We start from the raw sequence: 22,386 nt of genomic DNA on the forward strand, positions 1-22,386 counted from the left end.
GAGTTCCCAATGCCAATGAAAATCCCAGTCCCTATCCTTATTTCACACAAAGTAGAGAGGACAGACTCAGGAGATACTAGATTCTTTCTCTTTGAAGGTCTTTAAGCAAAGCCTTGGCAAAACATGATTTCTCAAGTACTTTATGAAGGGATTTTTCCTCCAAGCAAGAGGTCCCTCTCAACCTTAAGATTCTATGATTAGAAGAAGCAAGGCAGAGTGGATAGGGCATCGGAGCAGGAATCCAAAAGATCTCTGTTCAAATTTCATCACGGGCATCTTCTAGCTAAGTCACTTCACTTTTCACATTCAATTTTCTCATCTGTAAAATGAGGGAGTTGGACTCAATGGCCACTAAGGTCCCTTCCAGCTCTAACCCTTTTAACCTATGATTCTGATCCGATAATTGCATTCAATTTTCTTTTCCTTCCTTCACAATGTCCTTTAGCTTTTTCCCTTCTGTGGGTACATTCTTCTTCCCCTGAATAGAAAGACATAAGCATCTCCAAATGACCGACCTGGGGTATCATCAAATGATACAGCAGTGAGATGAAGAAACTGCTCCTTTTGAACTCATAGCACAGAACTCATCCTCTGGCTATTGCTTCTGAAATCTGGTGAAGCACTGACAGGTTGTTGCTGTTCAGTTGCATCTGACTCTTCATGACAACATTTGGGGTTTTCTTGGCAAAAATACTGGAATGGTTTACCACTTCCTTCTCCAGAGTCTGAGGCCAGACTTGAACTCTGGAAGATGTCTTTGTGATTCCTAGCCTAGTGCTCTACTCCCTGCACTCTCTAGCTACCCTCCACCAAATGACTGCCATAATTTAAATAATTCCATCAGAAACAGGGCAGTTCTAGCTCCAGGCAGCAATTCCAAGGTCTGTGGCTGCTAGCTCATTATTCTAAGGGCATGATGCCTTTAGAAACGTGCCCTGCCTAAGTTTCCTCACACAAATATGTAGCCGGACATTTAATATTTAGAGGCCTTGCCCCTGTTCGCTTATCTCTGAACTAATCACTTTGCTATTTAGTCTGAAGGAAAAGTCAGGCTGAGTGTCTTCAAGGTCACAGTGTCTTTGAAGGCAAATTTATTTCCCGGGGAATGCAGCAGGTAAGCTCCTCTATGCAAACTGACTTTTAAACAGACCTCTTTATGCACTGGGGAGAGATGTCCATGGTCCTAGCTTTACTTTGACAATCGGGATTAGTACGTAGCCTCTTTTGGGGTCTCGGTCACATGTGGTGCTGTCAAAAAAGAGATCAGTTTCTCAGGGACCTTGCTAAAAGCCACAAGGGCATATTAAGAATAAACAGAGGACAGTGGACTCGTTCATCAGTGCTAATCCTGAACAAAACAAGAATACATCTCAATGAATGTCTAGCCCAGATTTAGAGGAGGAAGAGACCCTTGTCCAAGACCTCCAAATTGGAAATGGGGAATCTGAGAACAGAGGAGAGAAGAAACTTGCTCAAGGTCACCCAAGCTTTTGATTTCAAATTCCGTGCTCTTTCTGATTCATATTAAACTGGTAACTGGGAAAGAACACTTCTTTGGCATCAGGAGATTTAGTTTCAAATCTCGCTTAGGGTACCGATTACTTGTGTAACCACCCTGACCCTCAGGTCCTCATTGATAAAATGATGGGTCGGATTTGATGACCGCTGAGGTTCTGTCTGCCTCCAGTTCTACGATCCCATGCTTTTTTCTGATGCCATCCTTTTACAGCTAAGAAGACTGAGGATGCAGAAGGTAAAGGGAATTCCCTAAAATTATACAAGTATAGAACTTAGAAGATGTAGGCTCCAGGTCTGGCTCTTTCCAACAAACCTTGCTGCCATCATTGCTGATACATTATTCTTAAATACCAGAGCACTTACATTTTCCATTATTTTCACATAGTACCCACAAGCATTATAAAATAGGCCAATCACCGTCTCCATGGGCCTTAGTTTTTTCATCTATAATAGAGAAGGAATTGGGGGGGGGGGAAACTAGATGATCCCCTTCTGGCTCTAAAGTCTATGATCCTAATTAAGGTCTACTGAATAAATGGGGGCGGGGAGGAAACAGTTCTATTTTCCTTGTTTATTGCACACTGGTGGTTGGCTCTGTTTTAATAAATTAGCAATAACTTCCAGTATATTTAGGAAGACAGGGTGGAATGGACTTGTGGGAATGGATTTTTTAAATAATGTAATTAAAAATAAACATCTTCTGCATAAATAAAGAATAAACAGCAGAAACAGCTAGACATAAGTAAAATGCCTATGAAAATAAGATCTACACTGACAAAAATTGCTTACAGGCAGCATTTATGGAGAAAGGTATGTCTCTCCCTTGTCACATCTTTGCAGAGTGCCTGGCACACAGCAGGTGCTTAATAATAATAATAGTAATAATAATAACAAATTATATATTATATATACTAATATTATAATATAACTATTATAATAATAAGCAGGTACTTGCTGACTTTGAAAAGTTATCTTCCTTCTTAACAAAGTTCAGTGGTGCCACTATGCAATTCATCCTCTGAATGATGATGGAAATAATAATAATATAGGACTGTAAGATGTAGAAGATACCTTACATAAGTTATCCCATTTGATCATCATAATAGTTCCCAATTTGCAGATAAGGAAACTGAGGTTCAGTTGCCATGGGTTAGTGATTTTGTCTATCTATGAAGCCACTTAGCATCAACTTGGGGATGATCTTGACTCCTTTGAATGTACCTTCTTTGAATCAAATTCTATTGTCACCCTCCCGCCAAGTATTTCTGAAAATGTTCTCTCTATTCCCACAATAAGATAGTCGTCCAAAGTCTAATGACTTTAGACTGGGTCTGTGGACCGACCTTTTCCACCCAATAATGCACAAAATAACAAGAATTATTCTTCTTTATTATCTTGGTCTTGTCACTCCTCCTCAGATGCTACACAGGGTCCCAGCTGATACAAACTCTCTGCTCTCTCTTATCCAAATGCCTTCTTCCTCATGCCTTAGATAAGAAATGCCTGACCCAGTCACATTAATTCTACAGCTCATTTGTACATACTTCATCTCCCGCTCCTCCTGACATGCACCCATTACCAGCAGAATAATTCCTTTCCTAACACCAAATCAGACTCCTTCCTTCTAAACTCTGCGGTGTTTGTACCTACTGTCCCACAAATCTTTTCCATATAGGACCACAGAGAATTGCAATAGGAGAAGTAAAGATGGCTTGAAGCTATCAGTGAATTAATCCAAGGTAATAAACTATGGAATCGGGGCCTGAGTTGAGAATCATACAGACTGTACATTCAAACTGAGAGTCAATTGGGATGTTTATAATAATAATAATTATGTTGGTCACAATAGCGATAGTTGTGATAGTTGCATCAGACAAGCTATGGATAGCCTCGAGTTCATACCATGTGAACTTCTAAAGTGACATTAACTATATAAAATGATGACACATCATAATATTAAAGCGGTTGCTAAATAAATCATTCTACACAACCAAATCAGTCTCACATGATCATTCAGTCTTCCCTGGAAGACCTCCAGGGAGGGGGAACCTGCTACCTACCAAAGTAGATACTTCTCCTTTTAAATAACTAATTGTCTGGCAAGTATTCCTTACATCAAACTGAAATTCCCAATTTTTTTGTTATTTATTCCATTTGGTCTTAGTTCTGCCCTTGAGAGCCACGTAGAACAAAACTTCTCTTTTCCACATCACAACAACCTTTCAAATATAGAGAGACAGCTATTATGTCCTCCATGTCATCTCTTCTCCAAGCTCAGCGATCCTTTAACCCATCCTCAAATGGCAACCTAGTCTTGGTTGCCCATTTCTAGACATCTCTCCAATTTTGCTGTATACCATAAGAAGAAGCTGGATGATTTAAGCCTATCATATCAATGGCACTCATATAACAGTAATATATGACACTCATACATAATAACAAAGACTCAGTTATAACCCAGATATACACATACATCCCTGCCTCTCTCTCTCTCATACACACACACACACACACACACACACACACACACACACACACACACACACAAATAAGGAAAAAGTAACTTTAAAACTCTATAGTAAAGTCTTTTTTTTTTCTGGAGGCATTAAAAAAATCCTTACAGCTTCTTTTCCTCCCAGAGCTTCCAACCATTGCTTCCTTTCTTCTTCTGAAAAGGCCTGCATTGTCACAGGAATTCCAGGTCTGAAATTTTTTTAAAAAGAAACAAAGAAACAAAAGCATATTAGTCACTCACTACTTAAAACAATCACCCTTGAAGCCCCCATTTTCTTAAACTCTGATACTGTTTGCCACAGTTGAGTTGATATGCTTCTAAACTTAGATCATCCACAAATGGAGGGAAATTCTGCCTGGTGGCTCCAGTGATTAAGAAAGGCAGAGGAGCGGGAGGGGGAGGAGAATCTTTATTCATGATTTGTGACTTACTTTCCAAATAATGAGACATCTTTTTTGTTTGCTTTATCAAAGGACAAAAGATGAATTTATCTCATAAAGCAATTATCTCACCATGCAGCAAAATCTGCATTAAAAGGACAAGAGAAAATGCCAAATTAAGATGAAAGATGGTGAAACTAAATTGATTTTCCATTGATAGAGACTGTGCTTTAACTAAGTTGGTTTTTTTCCCCCATTCCTTTTGGTGGAAGTCGCTTCCACCATTGCAGAAAAGCACTTCATCTGCAACTTATGGTCATATGGCTTCCTGGAGCCCTAAAAAGTTCAAGTCACTTATTCAGGGTCATGAAGTAAGTGAGGAGATTTGGAGTCAAGAGAAAGTAGGGTTCAAATCTCTTTAAATATTTAATAGCTATGTTCCCACAAGCAAAGAACTTTGCTCTAAACAAAATCATCTATAAAATGGGGTGATCAAGTTTGTAGTGTTAACACACAGAACTATGGAGAAGGTCAAATGAGTTCATATAAACCTAATACTTTGAAGATCTTACACATTTTCAGCTATTATTACTGTTTTAATTTCTTTCATTCTTTTAGTCTTGCATCTACATTTTTCCCCATTTCTCAAATTATTTGGTCTTCACTCAAGACATTATTCTGGCATCACACAACTGGAAATAAAGATTTTAACTTTATCCAACTCTGTTGCTCATAGTGTCCTTTTGGAGGGTAGGAGGAAAAGGCAAAAATATCTAGCCCATCAGACTGGTCTAAAAAAGCCCTTACCTTAGATTTTAAAATTCTGGCCCTCATTCAGAATAAGCCACACCAGGCTCAGGGGAGTTAATTATAATTACAGGAAAGAACATTTTTCTTCACATCAATTAACTGAGAACATGAAATTAGACTATTTACATATGGTGTCTCATGGTGGTAGAGAATGTTACTCTATTACATCTTTCATGGCTGATAAAGTAATCTAGAAAGGAAACTCCCTAAAACTTAGTGATTTTCCCCCCACATAATATTGAATCAGACTTAGAAAAAAAAAAGCACACCAAATAAAGGATAATAATAGAGAGCATTTTAGTCCGATTCTTTGGGAACATCTGATTGGATAAACAGTACAAAACATGCTGGGCAAATGGTACAAAATGTCCATAGAACTTTTTTTAATATAAATTCAGTTGAAACAGAGTTGGAGAAGCTCCAGGATGCTTCCCAGTGGTGTAGAAAGAATACTATTGCCACTATGGAGATGCACTAGGGGGTAGAGGAAACGTGCACAGATAGCTTCCTATTTAAACTAATTAGTCTTGCTAATTAGGTGTATTAAGATCATTTATTCCAGTGGTACTTAAGGATTCCAAGTGTTTATCAATGCCCTCTGAATTTCAGCAATACCCTAATTGCCCCACCTAAGCCACTCTTGGCAAAAAAGAAAATTATATCTAAAATATACTTTTCTTGGCCAAAGGAACTTTAAAATGAGCAAAAAATATCAATTGTAATCTAGCAACTTGAAACAAATACTAGTCACAGAATTCAGTATCAATAGAAAATGATGACAAAACAAAGCCCTATAATAAGCTCTAAGTATTGGGTCAATTCCAAAGATTATTAGAAGAAAAAAAGAGTGAACTAAAGAAATTTAATATCCCTTTTTTATATCCTGAGTTTGGTTTTCAATTCATATTTCTGTGAAGAAACAGTGAGTATAAGAAACACAGCGGCTGGCCTAAAATTCCATATATTCACGAAGAAGGAATTTGAAGAGGTTATCCCAGGATAGTTGAAGGAAGAGCATCAGAATTTCAATGTAACTCTCTTTAACTTTATTTTTTTAAAACCCTTACCTTCTGTTTTAGTATTTTATCTAAGGCAGAAGATAAACAAGGGACAGGCAATCAGGGTTAAGAGACTTGTCCAGGGTCACATAACTAGAAAGTGTCTATGGCCAGGATCCTCCTGACTCCAGGCCTGGTGCTCCTACCACTGTGTTACCTAGCTACCCTTCTTTTTAACATTTCTGATTGTCCACAATTTTTATTTCCATTCTCTTCTCCTTGAATAAGTTTCCCATGATGGTTAAAGTTTGCTTTTATGCATATAAAATAAGTTTTGAAATAAAGAGTAACTTAAAATGCAAGAAATCTGTGATAACAATGTACTGGATTATGGCAACTGATGCAGAAAACATGAACAAAAATGTGTCTAGTAAGAAGGAAAGAGGACAACCTGGTGATTTAAAATGTGGAGGGGGCTATGTTGTGAAAAGTTTAAAGGATTTAGGATTCTAAATATTAATTCTTGGGGTGAGGGGAACCCACAAGAACTAACTAATGCATAAAACTACCATATTTGATTTAAGTTAAATATCAAACTAAGCCAGAAAATGAAGGTTGATGACGATGATGATATTATCATCTCTACTCAAATGAAGGTCAATGATGCAATACGAACTGATGAAACAAAAGAAATCACACAGATACAAATGCAGAACAAATTATATATGCAAAAGAAATTCATCTTTGATGTGGAAACAAGTACAATCTGGATCTATCATAACAACTATAAATACTAATATTAATGATTCAAAATAAGTCAATTATTGGGGGAATAAATCAGAATGCTTCCTTCTTAATTTAGATCACACCACTAATATACTGTTGGTGCAACTGGGAACTGATACAACCATTCTGGAGAACAATAGAGAACCAGGCTCAAAGGGACACAAAGCTAAGAATGCCCTTTGACTCAGCAAGATCACTGCTGGACCTGTATCCCAGTGAGATCAGAGATAAGGGAAAAGGACCCACTTGTAGCAAAATATTTTTAGCAACTCTTTTTGTGGGGGCAAAGAATTGGAAACTGAAGGAATGTCCATCACTTGGGGAATGGATGAACAAGTTGTGACATATAATTAAAATGAAATACTATTGTTCCATAGGAAATGACAAACAGAATGAGTTTAGAAAAACCTGGAAAGATTTTTTGAACTGCAGCAAAGGGAAGTGAGCAGAACCAGAACATACAGTTGCAAAAATATTATACAATGGTCAACTGTGAAGAACTAAATCTTTATCAGCAAAGCAAGTCTCCAAGATAACCATAAGGGACTCATGATGAAAATGTCACCCACAGCCAAAGAAGGAACTATAAGAGTGCGCCATCTTTCATTACATTTCCTTCATGAGATTTCTGTGGGATGTATGATATATGACTTCTATCATGGAATGAGCAATACAGAAATATATATCACATGAAAGTACAGATATAACCTATATCAGACTATTCGATAGGGAAAGGGAGGGAAAACTTGAATTCTGAAATGTCAAAAAACAATTGTCAAAAAATGTTTCTGGATATAACTAAAAAATGTTTAAAAATAAACTTAAAAAATTAGATCACACATACTCCACCCAAAATCTTGCAATGATGTCTCCTTATAATATGGAGGTGCCCTACCATTCTTAAAAGTAATACCTGGATCAAACCCGGCCTCAGCCACTTCCCAGCTGTGTGACCCTGGGCAAGTCACTTGACCCCCATTGCCCACCCTCACCAATCTTCCACCTATGTGACAATACACCAAAGTACAAGGGTTTAAAAAAAAAAAAAAAAAGTAATACCTGGAGGCTCTTTTTTTTAAACCCTTACTTCCATCTTGGAATCAATACTGTGTATTGGTTCTAAGGCAGAAGAGTGGTAAGGGCTAGGCAATGCCCAGGATCACACAGATAGGCAGTGTCTGAGGCTAGTTTTGAATCTAGGACCTCCTGTCATGAGGCCTTCCTCTGAATCTACTGATCCTGGACAAGTGACTTAATTTCTCTGTGCCTTAGTTTCCTCACTGGTAAATTGGAGATTATAATAGCTGCTACCTTCTAGGGCTGTGATGATCTAATGAGATAACGTGTAAAGCTCTTTGCAAACCTTTAAGTCCTATATTAAATGTTAGATATTATTATTATCTTACAAATGTCTGCTATTAGAATGAAATTCTGAAGGAAAACATTTGGACCTGGTGAAGCAAATGCTCCCTTTCTAATCTGCGTTTTTAGTGTCTTTCCCACATTTCACATTTGCTCCAGGTGGTCAACCTCCAATAATAATCAATTAGCTTTTTTGTTGTTGTTGGAAATTATTATGCTAACGAAATATGGAGGAAGGGAAGTAATACTCCAGACACAACCCCACAGGAGGGAAATGGGAAGGAGTACATGAATATTCAAATTAAAACTCAGAGTTAGCAATGAATTGCAGTCAAGAAAATATACAGAGAGATGACAAAACCACAGAGGATTTCCTAGAGAAGTTTGGGTACTCTGAAGAGAAAGGAAGTCAAGTACAGGAAACATTGAGTAGCAGCAGCTGGCAGTTAGAGTGGTCAAATTAGGAAAATTTTGATAAACTGTTGAAAGAACTGAGGGGAAGTCAGACAACTTTAAACTTTTTAAATAATAATCAGCAAGAAGAAGCTGAATGGCATACTGGAAGCACCACTCACTGCATTTGAAATCAGGAGACTTCAAATCCCTAGTTTACTCCTGAGTAAATCATTTTATGTTTCTTCGAATCTAAAACTAAGGGATTAGGCTAGACTAGGGGCTCTTAACCTGGGACCTATGAACCCTTTAAAAAATATATTCAGTAACTATTTCAATGTCTGTGTTTTCTTTATAATATTGTATATTTTATTTTATGCATTTTAAACCATCTTTCTGGAGCAAGTAGGTAGCACAGTAGATAGAGTAGCAGGCCTGGAGTCAGGAGGAATTGAGTTCAAATCTGAATTTGATATTGTTCAAATTTCCTTCCATAAAAGGACTAATACACAAAAATGTTTTATGTACATGACTGAGCACGTAAAATCTATGAGATTACTTACCAGTTGGCGGGGTAGTGGAAGAGAATTCAAGACTCAAAATTCTTTTTTTTAATATTAGCAATTGTTTTTACATGTATTTGGAGAAAAAATAAATTTAAAAAACAAAAAAAAAATCTGGCCTTTGACACTTACTAACTGTACAACTGTGGGCAAGTCACTTAACCCCAGTTGTCTACCCTTTACCATTCTTCTGCCTTGGAACTGTTTACTTGTATTGATTCTAAGCAAAAGGTAAGGATTTTTTAAAAAACAAAACATCATTCTGAGAAGATCCATAGGTTTCACTGAATTGCCAAAGGGGTGAATGGCACAAAACCTCGGGAATGGATGAACTTTGTATAATCTATTACACTAACCACACATCTGGGTCATAAGCAGTATTCAAGATCTCACCAGGAGAACTAAAATCAGATAAAATAAAAACAGAGCAGATCTAAAAATAATAATAATAATAATAGATTTAGGTTCGAAACCACACTCAGTTATTTTTTTCTCAAAAATATCCTTTTTTCTGTCAAAGGCATGACCATTCTTCTAATTCCTCAGTTTCATAAGCTATGAATCACCTTCATGACTGAAACGACTGAACAACCACCAAGTGAGGGGGTGGATGAGAGAACCTCTAAAGTCCCCCTTAGCCCAAAATCTGTAATCCGATGGCCAGAGAACAATCTGGGGATGAGGTCATGAAGGTTGGGGATGGGGAGGGGGAAGCACAGCCTGAGGAAAGAGCCCTGAGTTTTAGTCCTAATGCCAATCCTAACTAGTTGGGGGGGGGGGGGCAGTGGCAAGGCAATGAATCACAGAAACTCAGCATCATGATGTCAGCTCCTTGATGGCAGGACTACGGGATTTGGCTTTTTTCTCCTCACCAAGGACTCCCACAGTACCTGGCACATAACAAGTACAGGATACAGGCTTACTGAATGAACTGACTCAATGGACACCACAGTGTCCTCATCTGCAGAAACGGAATGTTAGAGGAGATGGATGATCTCTAAGGTCTCCTCCAGCTCTCAATTTTACTATTCTCTGACTCTTAATTACTCTGAGTAACCTGGAATAAGAACTGCATGAATAGGTGAAATCCATGGCCAATAGTGTCGATCTCTACCCCAAAAAATCTGTTACCCTAAACCAGCAGGTCTACGGATGATAAGGATTTTTTATGTTACATTTCAAGGTTTCCAAAGCAAATTGCATTATTTCATTTGTTACTTTCCAACAACCAAGAGAAGAAAATGCTACATGTTTTTTGAGGGGGCTGGACCTTTGATTATATTGTTATAAAAATGCAAGTGAGGAAACTCTCTCTTTCAATGCAGACTGGCCTTTTAGATGCCTAGGACACTGAGTTCAGTGGGGAAAATATATTTTGGAGGTAGCACCTAAATCCAGGATGCCTGGACTCCAAGTTTGTTCTTTAGTCGTTTCCTAATTTTCATGACCCTAGCACTGTCTGTGGAGTTTTCTTGCAAAGATCCGAGAGTGGTTCGCCATTTCTTTCTCTAATGTATTAAGGCAAAGAGAGGTGAAGTGACTCACTCAGTCATACAATTGTCCAAGGCAAGATTTAAATTCATGTCTTCCAGAGTCCAAGCCCGGTACTCAAGCCATCCAGCTATTTCCTGACTCCAAGGCCAGCTCTCTGTTCTCTTGGAAGAGAATTTCTCTCTCCATTATGTCCCTTTGCTTAACATCACTCCCTCAGTGGCCTGCAGGTATAGACAGGCCCTCAGAAAAAGGAAGTTAGAGAACCCAAGAACCAACAAGACAGGAAGCTGATTCCACAGACCCTGCTCCCCTGGGGGGCCCAGGCAAATTAAGAAACTATGGCTGGTTCCTGAGATGTGACGTGTGAGAGCCAGTGGGTAGAGAAAACAGCTTATAAGTGGAAGACTAGGAGGTCTTCTGGCTGGAGCGAGGAACCTGAATGAACTCTTGTTGGTGTTGAGCTTAAATCCATCATGGTAGCCAATAGAGTAGAAAGCTAAGTAACTCTCTACCTCTTTCCGACCTTTCCCTCTCTTTATTTCTACTCTTTTGATTTAATAAAGTTATTAAAACTACTAGCAGCCTCATAATTTAATTTTAATTATGACAATTCTATATCAGACAACTTCTACTATGGATACCATTACTGCCATTTTTCTGGGGGTAGTAATGAAGCCAAGAGGAGTTAAATGACCTGCCTGGTAATATGCATTGGAGGTGGAAGGGAACCTAGGTCTTCTCACTCTAGCTTTAGCAATGCTCCCCACTGGGGCACACTGTCTTTAAAAAAAAAAAGGCTAATAAGCTAGTAGCTTTAATAACTTTATTTTTTTAATTAATTAATTTAATTTTTTTGTTTGTTTGTTTGATTTAATTAATTATTTATTTGATGGGAAAAGTCATCCCAGTAAGAATCAGTCCTGACTGGGGAAACTCGCTAGCTATGTAATCTTAGGAAAATCACTTCATCTTACTAGCCTCTTTTTCCTCATCTATAAAAGGTTTGTATACATATTGATTATAGCTGTATATATATATATATGGGAAAGTATATATATATACATATATATACACATATATGGGGGAGTAAACAATGAATAAAAGGGAAAATGACGAATCACTGACAGGTTGTAGGCAATTACATAATGAAATTCAATTTTAAATTGCATGTCATTGAAATAAATGCCTGTTGAATTAAATTGAATTATAAATTAGTTTGATGGTTTTCTCATTCATATTAAACATAAATAAAATAAACTTCTGAGACAATCACTAATGTCTTTTGGAGCTCACGTAATCCTAAAATCTGCAATTCTACTAATATACTGTCATCTGTATCTAAAGATAACCCTGTTCATTCATCATTAATGGGAGTCTTAGAATAGCATACTGCCCAATAATGACGTCAGAGTATAAGATATTGATAATAACCAGTGGTAAGTTGCCAAATGGCCAAATGTTAGTAGTTTTCATTTCCTTTCTCGGTCTTTATGGAGGGTGCCATGAGCAATCAAATGATCCAAAAATATGCAGTGAGAGAAAAAGAGAAGCAAAGGTCTCCGAAGGAAAAATGTATTTCAAAGTCTCTCTTCAAATAACTGAGAGTTGACTGTGCAAAAGCATCTTCATCATTTGGAAGGTGTATGTACTAGACAAGAGGAAGTCACAGCAGAGTAAACACTGGTCTTAAAGGCAGAGTAGACACTGGGTTCATATTATGCCTCAGACTTACACCTGACATGCCCTGGTAGATATGCCAAAAATGAAGGATATAAATTATTTTTGTTGTTCAGTAATTATTAGTTAGGTCTGACTCTTCATGATTCCATTTGGGGTTTCCTTGGCAAAGATAATGGAGTGGTTTGCCATTTCCAGCTCACTTTACAGATGAGAAAACTGAAGCAAACAGAGTAAAGTGACTTACCCAGAGCCACCCAGCTAGTAAGTATCTGAGGCTAGCATTGAACTCATGAAGAAGAGTCTGCTGGACTCCAAGCACAGTGCTGTATCCACTGCACCATCTCACCACCCTAAAGAAACAGATTATCCACGAACTCTTCTACGATACCCCCTGTAGAAGTCACACACGTGTAGAAGCAGAGTGTAACCCACGTTAGCAGGAGAGGAACAGGAGTTGGTACAGTAACATGCCATGCATCAGGGATCCCGATTCTGCCCATCAAGAGCCTCCTGTAGGGTCCCAATATTCATTAAAATCCACAGGGATGACTCCTAACTTTGCCTAAATTGATCTCCTGCTATTCAAAAACCATTGTCAATACAGAGATGCTGGAAAATGAGTGCAGTGATCTGAGCATCATTTCCTAATCATTTTTCACAGCCAAAGTGGCTTCTACTACAAGACACATTTTATACTTCAAGAGGCAGTAACGAAGCCAATGTGGGTACTGCCATGATGGGCAGAAATGGAGGGTCCTCTAAAAAATCATCCTGTAGTCTCTGAGAGCGGCTGTGACTGAAAAATCAGCCAACCTGGGGAGGAGGCTCTCTGCACTTAGCGAGGAGGGTATCAGAGACCATGCCCATTACGGCTGTCCCACAAGAAGGGGATACATACTGTTTCTACCACATAGAGAAAACATACTGAGCCAGATCTGTGCCTTTACTGAACCTAAAAGCAGACCCCTTTAACCAAAGGAGCCATGGACCCCTGGGGAAGTCTGGACTCCAGTCAGAGTAATTCTTTTAAATAAAATAAGCAAACACTAAACTGTAGTTAGACATTAGTGAAAAATTTTAATTTATTTTTTTTTGTGCAAGTTATCCATAGACTACTGTAAGATTGTATTTTGACTTGTTAATGAGATTAGTAAATCCCAAGTCTGTTGGCGATGACTCCTCGAAGGCACAGAGAGCAAGACAAGACGGCTACTCTCAGCCCTGAGACTGTTAGAAACACAATCTGATCGCTATATCTCAGCAACAACAGGTTTATTACAGGTGATGGGATTGGGTAAGGATGGAGGGTTAGGAGTTTCCCTGTACCTAATAAGTCTCTACCTGTCCCAGACCCACTGAACTGCAAAAGGTTGCTTTGATCTCCAACAATGTTGGAGTTACACTATCTCCCTCTCTGCCTAGATTTCCCACCTTCCTGTCTAACTGCCCTGGTCTGAGTCCATCCAAAATAGTCTTTGGTGAAAGTCCAGAGCTAGTTGCTGGAACAGGAGGCTGGTGCCAGGAGTGACCTAGTCACCACAGTCTGCAGGCTGACCCTACAGAGGTAACTGAGAAGTTCAAGTCAATTTGACTGGTATTATCTTCTCTTAGGAGTTTAACAATGTCAGCTTGCTGTCTGGGATCATACAGGAAGAACAGGAACCAAAGTAGATTAGGACAGATCTCACACTGGACTGAGGAGAGAGCCAAGTTCAGAAGCTCTGTACATCTCCACAACCTCCTCCCTATCCCCCAGTTGACAGTTAACCACCTCAGAACTCTCTCCTAAGATTACGAGATTCCCTCCTGTACATCCTGTTTTCTGTATTCCATCAAACTTCTGTCTCTCCACTCTGGCCCTTTACCTTTTGCCCAAATTCCTTCCTTTCTCTATGGACCTCCAGTTATAAGGATCTCTAATCTACAGTGGTATTGTCAAACTCAAATAGAAATGGGGACCACAGTTTCTGTGTGGGACACATCTTGACTTAGTTTTAGAATATAATATTATATCTGTTTTATCATATTTTTATTTATTTTGTTAAATATTTCCCAATAACATTTTAATCTTATTTGGGTGGCAGTTGGGAGTGTTGAGGGTCACACAAAGCCCATGACCCATGTGTCTGCCTCCTCGGGGCTAGAGAATTCCCAACAAGTAAACTCCCTTACCAAAGCAGGCTGGCACTGACTCTTGTCTTCCTTACTGTGCTCTCTGGAGCAGCAAGAGGCACCCTGATTTGATCAGTGTAACCCAAACATGCACGAACCCACATCTTTCAAGCTGGGATCTCTCTCCACTGAGAGAGGCTGTCACCCATAGATAATTATATTAAAACAGTACAAATGAGGCAATCATCGATGTTCCCCCAGTTTCAAAAGAAGCAAAATGCTCTTTTTAACACGTTCCATAATTTGAATAACTTACCTGTCTGCTGCTTCTACATCAAAACAGAAACGTCTGTCGATGGAGTCGGTGTGCCTTTTGGTGCATTCTTTCAAAGAGAAAACATCTCCATCACCCTGTTAATGAGGAGAGAAAAGGAAAGATACGAAATCAACTCAAAATGAAGGGAGTAACTTATGCCTGTGTAAAAATAAAACTACAGGTTTTACCTGAACACATGCTCTTCCCCTCCAAAACCACTTCCTCCCCCATTTGGCTACTTAGTGACTCTCAACTCTCCTGGCCCCCAGCTCCCAATCCCACCTCCCTCATCTTTGACTCATCCCTCTCTTCCCTGCCTCACATCTAATGAAAGGCCAAATTCTGGGCAATTCTAGCCTTCACTCCATTCTGTCTCTGTATTCCTAAAGCCACTGTCTAATTCAGCACCTGCCTCTAGCTCTAGACATTTCCAATAACCTCCTCAAAGATCTCTCTGCCTCCATGCTCTGCCCCTTCTCCAATGAATGCATCCCTTCTCAAAGCTGCCAAAATGACCTTTGCCATGAAAAAATCCTTCCAAAAACCTTCAGACTGCCATCAAAGCCCACCCTAATTCAGTATGAACTTACTTTTCTCTCTAGTTTTATTTCAATTACACTTTATATACATATCTGTTTCTCTCTCTCTTTTTGTCTGTCTGTCTGTCTCTGTCTATCTCTCTCAAATGTTGCCTTAAATACTTATTGGGCAAGTCTCTTAACGCTGTCTGCCTTAGTTTCCTCATAGGTAAAATGAGATGAAGAAGGAAACAACTGACCACTCTAGCATCCTTGCCAAGAAAACCCCAAAAGAGGTCATGAAGAAAGTCAAACTGAAATGACCAAACAACAAAATCCCACCCTATGTTCTCTTGCCTTAATTGATTCATACAAGGCTTTCCCTTTACCTGGATTATTGTCTTTTTTTCCCCTTCACTGAAATCTTCATTTTTCTTCCAGGTTCAACTTTCAGGTATTCTTATCTCCATAAAGTATTTCTTGATTCTCCCATCTAAAGTTAATATCTCTTCTACCTCAAATTTCCTTAGAACACTTTACACAGATCTCTCCTTCACATCTATCACACTCTATCTTTGATTATATGTATTTACTATCATTTTATATCCCTTTTTTAGACTGTAGGTTCCTTGAAATTGAGGAATGGTACCATTTTTCACTTCTGTATCCCAATGCCGTCAAAACTACTGCCATATATTAGCTGCTTAAGTATCTCATGAACCCTTCCTCCCAACTATTTTTTTCCTATTTTGTATTACTTGTGATAAAAAGATTCCAGGCCTTCCTCGCTGATGCCAAATATAAAGGATTCTAGAAAGGTTACATCATACTCCCCACACTCTCCACTCTTGTTTGTAGAGCACAACAATATACTTACAATCTTCCCCCCTGATCGATGTTCAAATGGAATCATGGTAAACTTCTTTGCTGCCTTCCTATACATGCAGTAGTGTTTAACCCAACTGGAGCCAAATGGAGCAGGCCCTGAAGCAAAGGGAGAATATGATGCATTTTAAATGAAGAAAAATGTCATTCCCAATTCTTCTGTATACTCAGCAGTGTTCTCTGTTCATGTATATTCAGGGAAAGGAAAGGGAGAGAGAAAGGAAAGACTCAAAAAGCAACAGTTTCAAACACGTCAGCAATATACAAGCTAAATAAACTCTGTCCCCTTGATAATGTAGTCTGGATTTTTATCCTCACTGATATTTGATGACTTTGAGGAGAAAACAATATTCAGAGTAAATGCACTGGTATTCTCTGTGACCGCGCCACTACCAGCAAAGCAGAGGTCCATTCAGGGATGTTAGATGACCTGCTAATAATGCCAGAGACTATCAGGTATAAAAGAGGAAAGTAGGCACAGTGAATAAGAAGAGAGGACCCTTGGAGCCCAGAGTTCAATATATACCAAGATGTACTGGTGGTGGCATTCTGGATAAATCACTGTCCCCAGAAAACTTTTTGTGTACCAGTGGAGAGGCATTCCACTGTGGGAGTTTCCCCACACCAATTAAATGACAGGAGTAAAGCAAAAGTCATTAGGTATGTACACTTAGTAATATATATTTATCTTCATTTAAGAACTTGGTTTAAAAATAATTTTAATGACTGTTAACCTAATACATCACATAAATGGAAAGCGGTCTTCTCCTCTTTGTCTTAAGTTTTCACTAAGGTTCAGGGAGGTTTGTGAACATTTCAAATTTATGACTTTTCTAAAGTGTGGTTTTATTATGTGATCATGAGCTCACAAAAATCACAGATTTAGAGCCAGAATAGTAACAAAAATAATCAGCAGCATTTATACAATGTTATAAAGTTTGCAGAACATTTTGCCAACAATTATCTTGTTTTATCTTTACAACATCTGAGAGATAAGTGCTAGTTATTCTTATCCTCATTTTACAGATGGGGAAACCAAGGCAGAAAGAAAGCAAATGATTTGCTGCCTTAAAGAACTTTGGTAGCTATCAAGCCATTGCCATCAATTTATTTTGTCTTTTTACATCACTTTCATTTCTAAAACTATTCCTTTTCATTCTCCAACTCTTCTCCAGGACCAAGTTTGGTCGTTGTAATTATGCAGTGCACATACACAGACACACACAGACACACACACCCACACACACCCACACACACACACACACACCTTTTATTTTGTTGCTTATTTACACTATTGCTGTCGCTATTTATATTGTTTTACCGGTTTTGCTTAATTTATTTTACATCACTTAGTTATTTTAAGTCTTCCCATCAGAACCTGTCTTTTTTTTTCTTTTTAAAAAAACTTTTAAGTTATCTTTTCTATCATCTTTATTTCTGAATATATCCCAACCTTGTCCAAAAAGGTATCCCTTATAATGAAGACTGTAAAAGAAGAAAAAATAGTTCAATAAAACCCACCAATACTATGTCTTACAACATATGCAATATTTCATATACATAGTTCCCCACCCCTGCCAAAGAGGAGGTGTATTTTCTCACTTCTTGAAGATCAACCTTGACTCTTATACTTACACATCTAATGCCACAATTTAAAGATGAAGAATTTAAACAAAAAGTTTTTAAGTTATTTTCCCAAGGTCCCAAACCTAATACATGTCACAGGCAGAATTTAAGAGTAATTCTCAGTCAGGAATCCAAACCCAAATACTAACTTCTAATCCAGTTTTCTTTCCATGGAATCATACTGCCTCCATATACTACTGGGAAAACTCAAAATTAAAAATGAAGGATAATGGAGGGAGACTAAGAAAAGAGAAAAGTCAATGTGAGACTGGAGTGGTTCCCTAGGACACTCAGAACTTTCCTAATGTCCTTTTTTGAGTCCTCTGAAAACCTTCCTTCCACATTCTAATAAAGTACATGAGTCACAGCAGTTAAGAGGACAGATACAGATCAATCTGTTGAGAAGTGGGAGCTGGTGATGGTCCCCTAACACTATAGATGAATCTAAGAATGAGGCATTTCCAAAGCTCATTTTAGTCTAATTTCTTTTTAAGTCTTTTCAGGCCAAAGGACATAGGTCTGAAACCTACAGGCACCTTTTTCACACTTGATCATCTGTCCCTTACTTCTAAAAGTTTTTAAATTCTGATCTATATACCCTAGATTTTCAAACTTTTCACATAAACTTACTAGACATGACAGCTTCATCAAGACGGATCATCAATGGCTTTTCAGAAGACTGTGATTGATTCTTTAGAGTTTTTTCCCAAAATGGAACAACTTGGACAACCTGACTGCAAAATGAAATCCAAATTTAAATATGTGCAAATGAAAGAAAAGTGGCACTCTCTAGCTGATGAGATAGTTTCCCCACAACGGTTTTATATTTCATCCAAAGTGTAGATGATATTTATCTGCCTCCAGAGTCTTCCGCACTCTTAAATTGGTCAGTTAAACTGAAGTGCTGCAAATCAGTCATAAATGGTAAGTGAAAGGAAGGTTTGTGAGCTGCTCTGATTACACTCAACAGGAGGAGAAGGAGAGGCTGTAAATAAGGAACATTCTCATGTTTTCCTCTCCACCAAGCAATCAGAATGACTCCCGAAGTTCCACAGGTGAGGGAGGAAGACTGATCCCAAATGATATCCCAAAGTTAAGATCTGATTAGATCTAGGGATTTCTGAATCTCCAATTATATAAATGAACTATGTTCACGAAAACACTGAATGCAGTCATGCTATTTGCTGTGAAATAAGGTGGAATGCTATTTGGATGGAGAGGATTCTCAGAGTGGAGTGGTTCCAGCTTTTGCTGCCATCTTGGGTCCCCCACTTAGGATGCTATTTGGAAAGTCTCTTAACCATCACATAGGATGAAAACACTTAGAGCTAGAAGGAATGCCTGGTGTGGTAGAACACGCTTAGAATCCCTATTAGCAGTAAGGCTAAGGTTTGGTGGATGACTTGAGTTCTAAGCTGAAGTCGGCTGGACTAATCAACCAACAGGAGGGTGAGGGATCAGTCTGCCTAAGGAGAGGTCAGAAAGAGGGCAGGTCAAAGCTCCCTTGATGATTAGGAATGAGGCTGACCCCATAAATGCCCTCAGCATTTCCCAGCCTAGACAAGATAGGGATACATTCAGTCTCCAAAAAGCAAGAGAGGAGAAGGGCTGGAAAGAATCACTGAGATCATCTAATCCATCTAATCTAATGAGGAAATTGAAGCCCAGAGCAGTGAGACTACTCATTCGAAATCTTGCAAATAACAAAAACAGAGTCAAGACTGGTACTTATGGACTCCAAATCCAATATTCTTTCCCATACCCATATAGCTTCTTTTCCCAATACTTTAGCCAATCCAAACCATCCCAAAATGATATTTACAGTGGTCCTGATGAGATCCCTAGGAAAGAAGAATAATAGATTCGGAGTGGGAAGGTGGGAATAAGAAATGCCTGGCTTTCATGGGCAGATATGGAAGAGAACCAAGAGGAAAGCAATGGGGGAGGACTGAAAGGGCTTCCTGTCAGAGGACTTGTTTTTAAATCCCAGATCTTGACACTTACTACCTGATATTGAGTGAATCACTTAAACCTCATAGAACCCAGGTTCTCCATCTTTAAATTAAAGAGGTCAACTTGATTCCCAGATCTCTTCCAATTCTAAGCCAAAAGCAATTTCTGTCCCCATCAAAATAAATAATCTTCACCCTCTTCCACCTCTTTTCTCTCCACCTTTTCCTCCATACCTCCATCACCACCATTAATTTTGGACTCCCTCTCTTCTCCTCCCTACCTCCATCACCATTATCCATTCTGTCCTTTCTTCTCCCCTCTATTTCTTTCCCCAGTATATGCTCCCAGCATGGAATAAGGAGTTGGTTGAGAACCTGGTGTACACACACACACACACACACACACACACACACTCCTCTTCCACACACAAAGATAGTGGATAGATAAAGCAATGGGGAAAAGAACAGAGCTCAATCATCTATCCTAATTTTTAACGATACCTCTCCTCCCTGAAACAGCTAAACAGACTCCTTGGGCTTTGCTCCTAGGAAGCCAGGCTCCAGTAGGAGAATGTTTATCTGAGCTTGCCTAGAATCAGACCACTGTGCTGTCCCCCAACCATTTCAGGGTCATCCTGGCATATAGCATCCTCCTATGTACTCACCCATTCTACATGCCACCCAACTCAGGATATAAGTTCTTGAGCATAAAGGCACTTTTGCTTAATTGTTTTCATATCTCAGAAATAGTATCTGGAACACAATAAATGCGTAATAAATGTTCTGCCAATCTATTTATCTATCTATCTTTGGGCCACTTTTCTTAGGTACAGAGTAGGAAAGAAACAAAGAAGGTATCAGAGAAAAGCTTAAGCATCCAAGCACCTATTTATAAAATCAATGCATTTTAACAGCAGGCAGAGTGGGAAGGAACCTTGGAGATCATCTAGTCCCACCTCTTTATTTGACAAGATAAGAGGTATTTTTTAAAACAGGGTACTATGTCAGGTGTTTGGAGGCAAAGATGGATAAAAGAGAATCCCATGTGAATTAATGATTTTAAAGTCTAGCTTTGCAGGTTTCTTACTTTTTTCCTGAATGTAGAGGTAGCCTTCCACTGCAAACTGGCTTCCTCTCTTGTGCTCCTTAGGATTCTGTCTGATTTTATTCATGAGATCCTCCACTTCAGACCTTGTGCCTTCAAAACGATTCCTTGTCTAAAATGAATAAAAGATAAACATTAAGAGACTTGAAAAGTATCATTTTGGTTAATACTGAAAAATCTAGATTAATACTTTAGAAAAGCAAAGATCATAATTAAGGTCTATATATTTATTCAGATCTTAGTCAACACTGATATGGCATTCCTTGATAAAATGAAAAAAAAAATCAGAAAGTTAGTTAATGGAGGAAAGGAACCTAGAAACTAACACTAATAAAGTCAAAAAACTGTATATAACCCTCTATATAAACACGCTCACTACCCACAGTAAAAACTGATCAAGCCTTAGACCAATAGCAAGGCTGAAAAGACCACATCCAAATGTTCCCATTCCCTTAAATTTTTAAACAATTTTGTTTAATTTTTGTTTAATTCATGCAGGCTCTATTATAAGGAATATTTACAAACCTGGAAATAACATTGAGTTTCAAACTCATGGAATTATTTCTGACTCTCCCTTCTCTATCACTTCCCACATTCAAATTAGTTACCAAGTCAAGTGGATCCTACAGTAGTATCTCTCACCTCAATTCTCTCTTGCCCATTCACTGCTATCACTCCAAGCTCAAACACACACTGCCTTCCATCCAGACCTCTGTGATAAGTCCCAACTAGTGCATCCTACCTCAAGTCTCTTCCCTTTCCAATCTGGCTTTTCACAGCTGCAAAAATAGGCCACTGATTTAAACAATCTTGATCATGTCACATCACTCACTCCCCATTTTCAATGGTACCTCACTGCTTATTATCTCCATTGCCTGGCAAGAGATTACAAGAACTTTATTAAATTAACACTCTGTATCCCAATGTGGCATCAATGTAATTCTCTACATGATCACCAAGTTCTTGTCCTATCATTTCTTACCTCCATGAATTAGCACAAGCTATTATTCCTACAAGCCTATGTCCTTATCATCACCTTCAAAAATGTGTCTCTTCCTTCAAGATTCACCTGAAGTGTATGTATAATATGTAATAATAATGAATAATTATCTAATACATTATATGTGTATATCATACACATATATGATGTATAATAAAATATAAATTCTATATTTTATGTATAATATGTATTATACATATATGCATATATTTCACATATATACGTGTGTGTATGTATAACTCTCTCCCTTGAAGTTTTCCCTAAATCTCAAAATCGACAGTGACTACTTATACTCCTCAAATTTCTTGCAAGACTGACTGTGCCAAGACCTCTCCTCTGTCCTCACATGCTACCTCCTATTTTATTTATTTGT

General features: G+C 38.4%; 1 protein-coding gene across 1 annotated transcript in view; it reads right to left on the reverse strand.

Moving 5' to 3' along the window:
• Window positions 1-22,386, reverse strand: part of ARHGAP10 (Rho GTPase activating protein 10) — a 373,337-nt gene that overhangs the window by 171,002 nt on the left and 179,949 nt on the right. Inside the window, exons 8-11 of the mRNA XM_044681696.1 lie at window positions 20,996-21,125; window positions 16,323-16,429; window positions 14,928-15,022; window positions 4,140-4,221 (exon numbers count right to left, since the gene is read on the reverse strand). Coding sequence (XP_044537631.1) covers window positions 4,140-4,221; window positions 14,928-15,022; window positions 16,323-16,429; window positions 20,996-21,125 — 414 coding nt within the window. The remainder of the gene's footprint in view (window positions 1-4,139; window positions 4,222-14,927; window positions 15,023-16,322; window positions 16,430-20,995; window positions 21,126-22,386) is intronic.

This window comes from Gracilinanus agilis, chromosome 6 (genome assembly GCF_016433145.1).
Source record: "Gracilinanus agilis isolate LMUSP501 chromosome 6, AgileGrace, whole genome shotgun sequence".
Classification (NCBI taxonomy): domain Eukaryota; kingdom Metazoa; phylum Chordata; class Mammalia; order Didelphimorphia; family Didelphidae; genus Gracilinanus; species Gracilinanus agilis.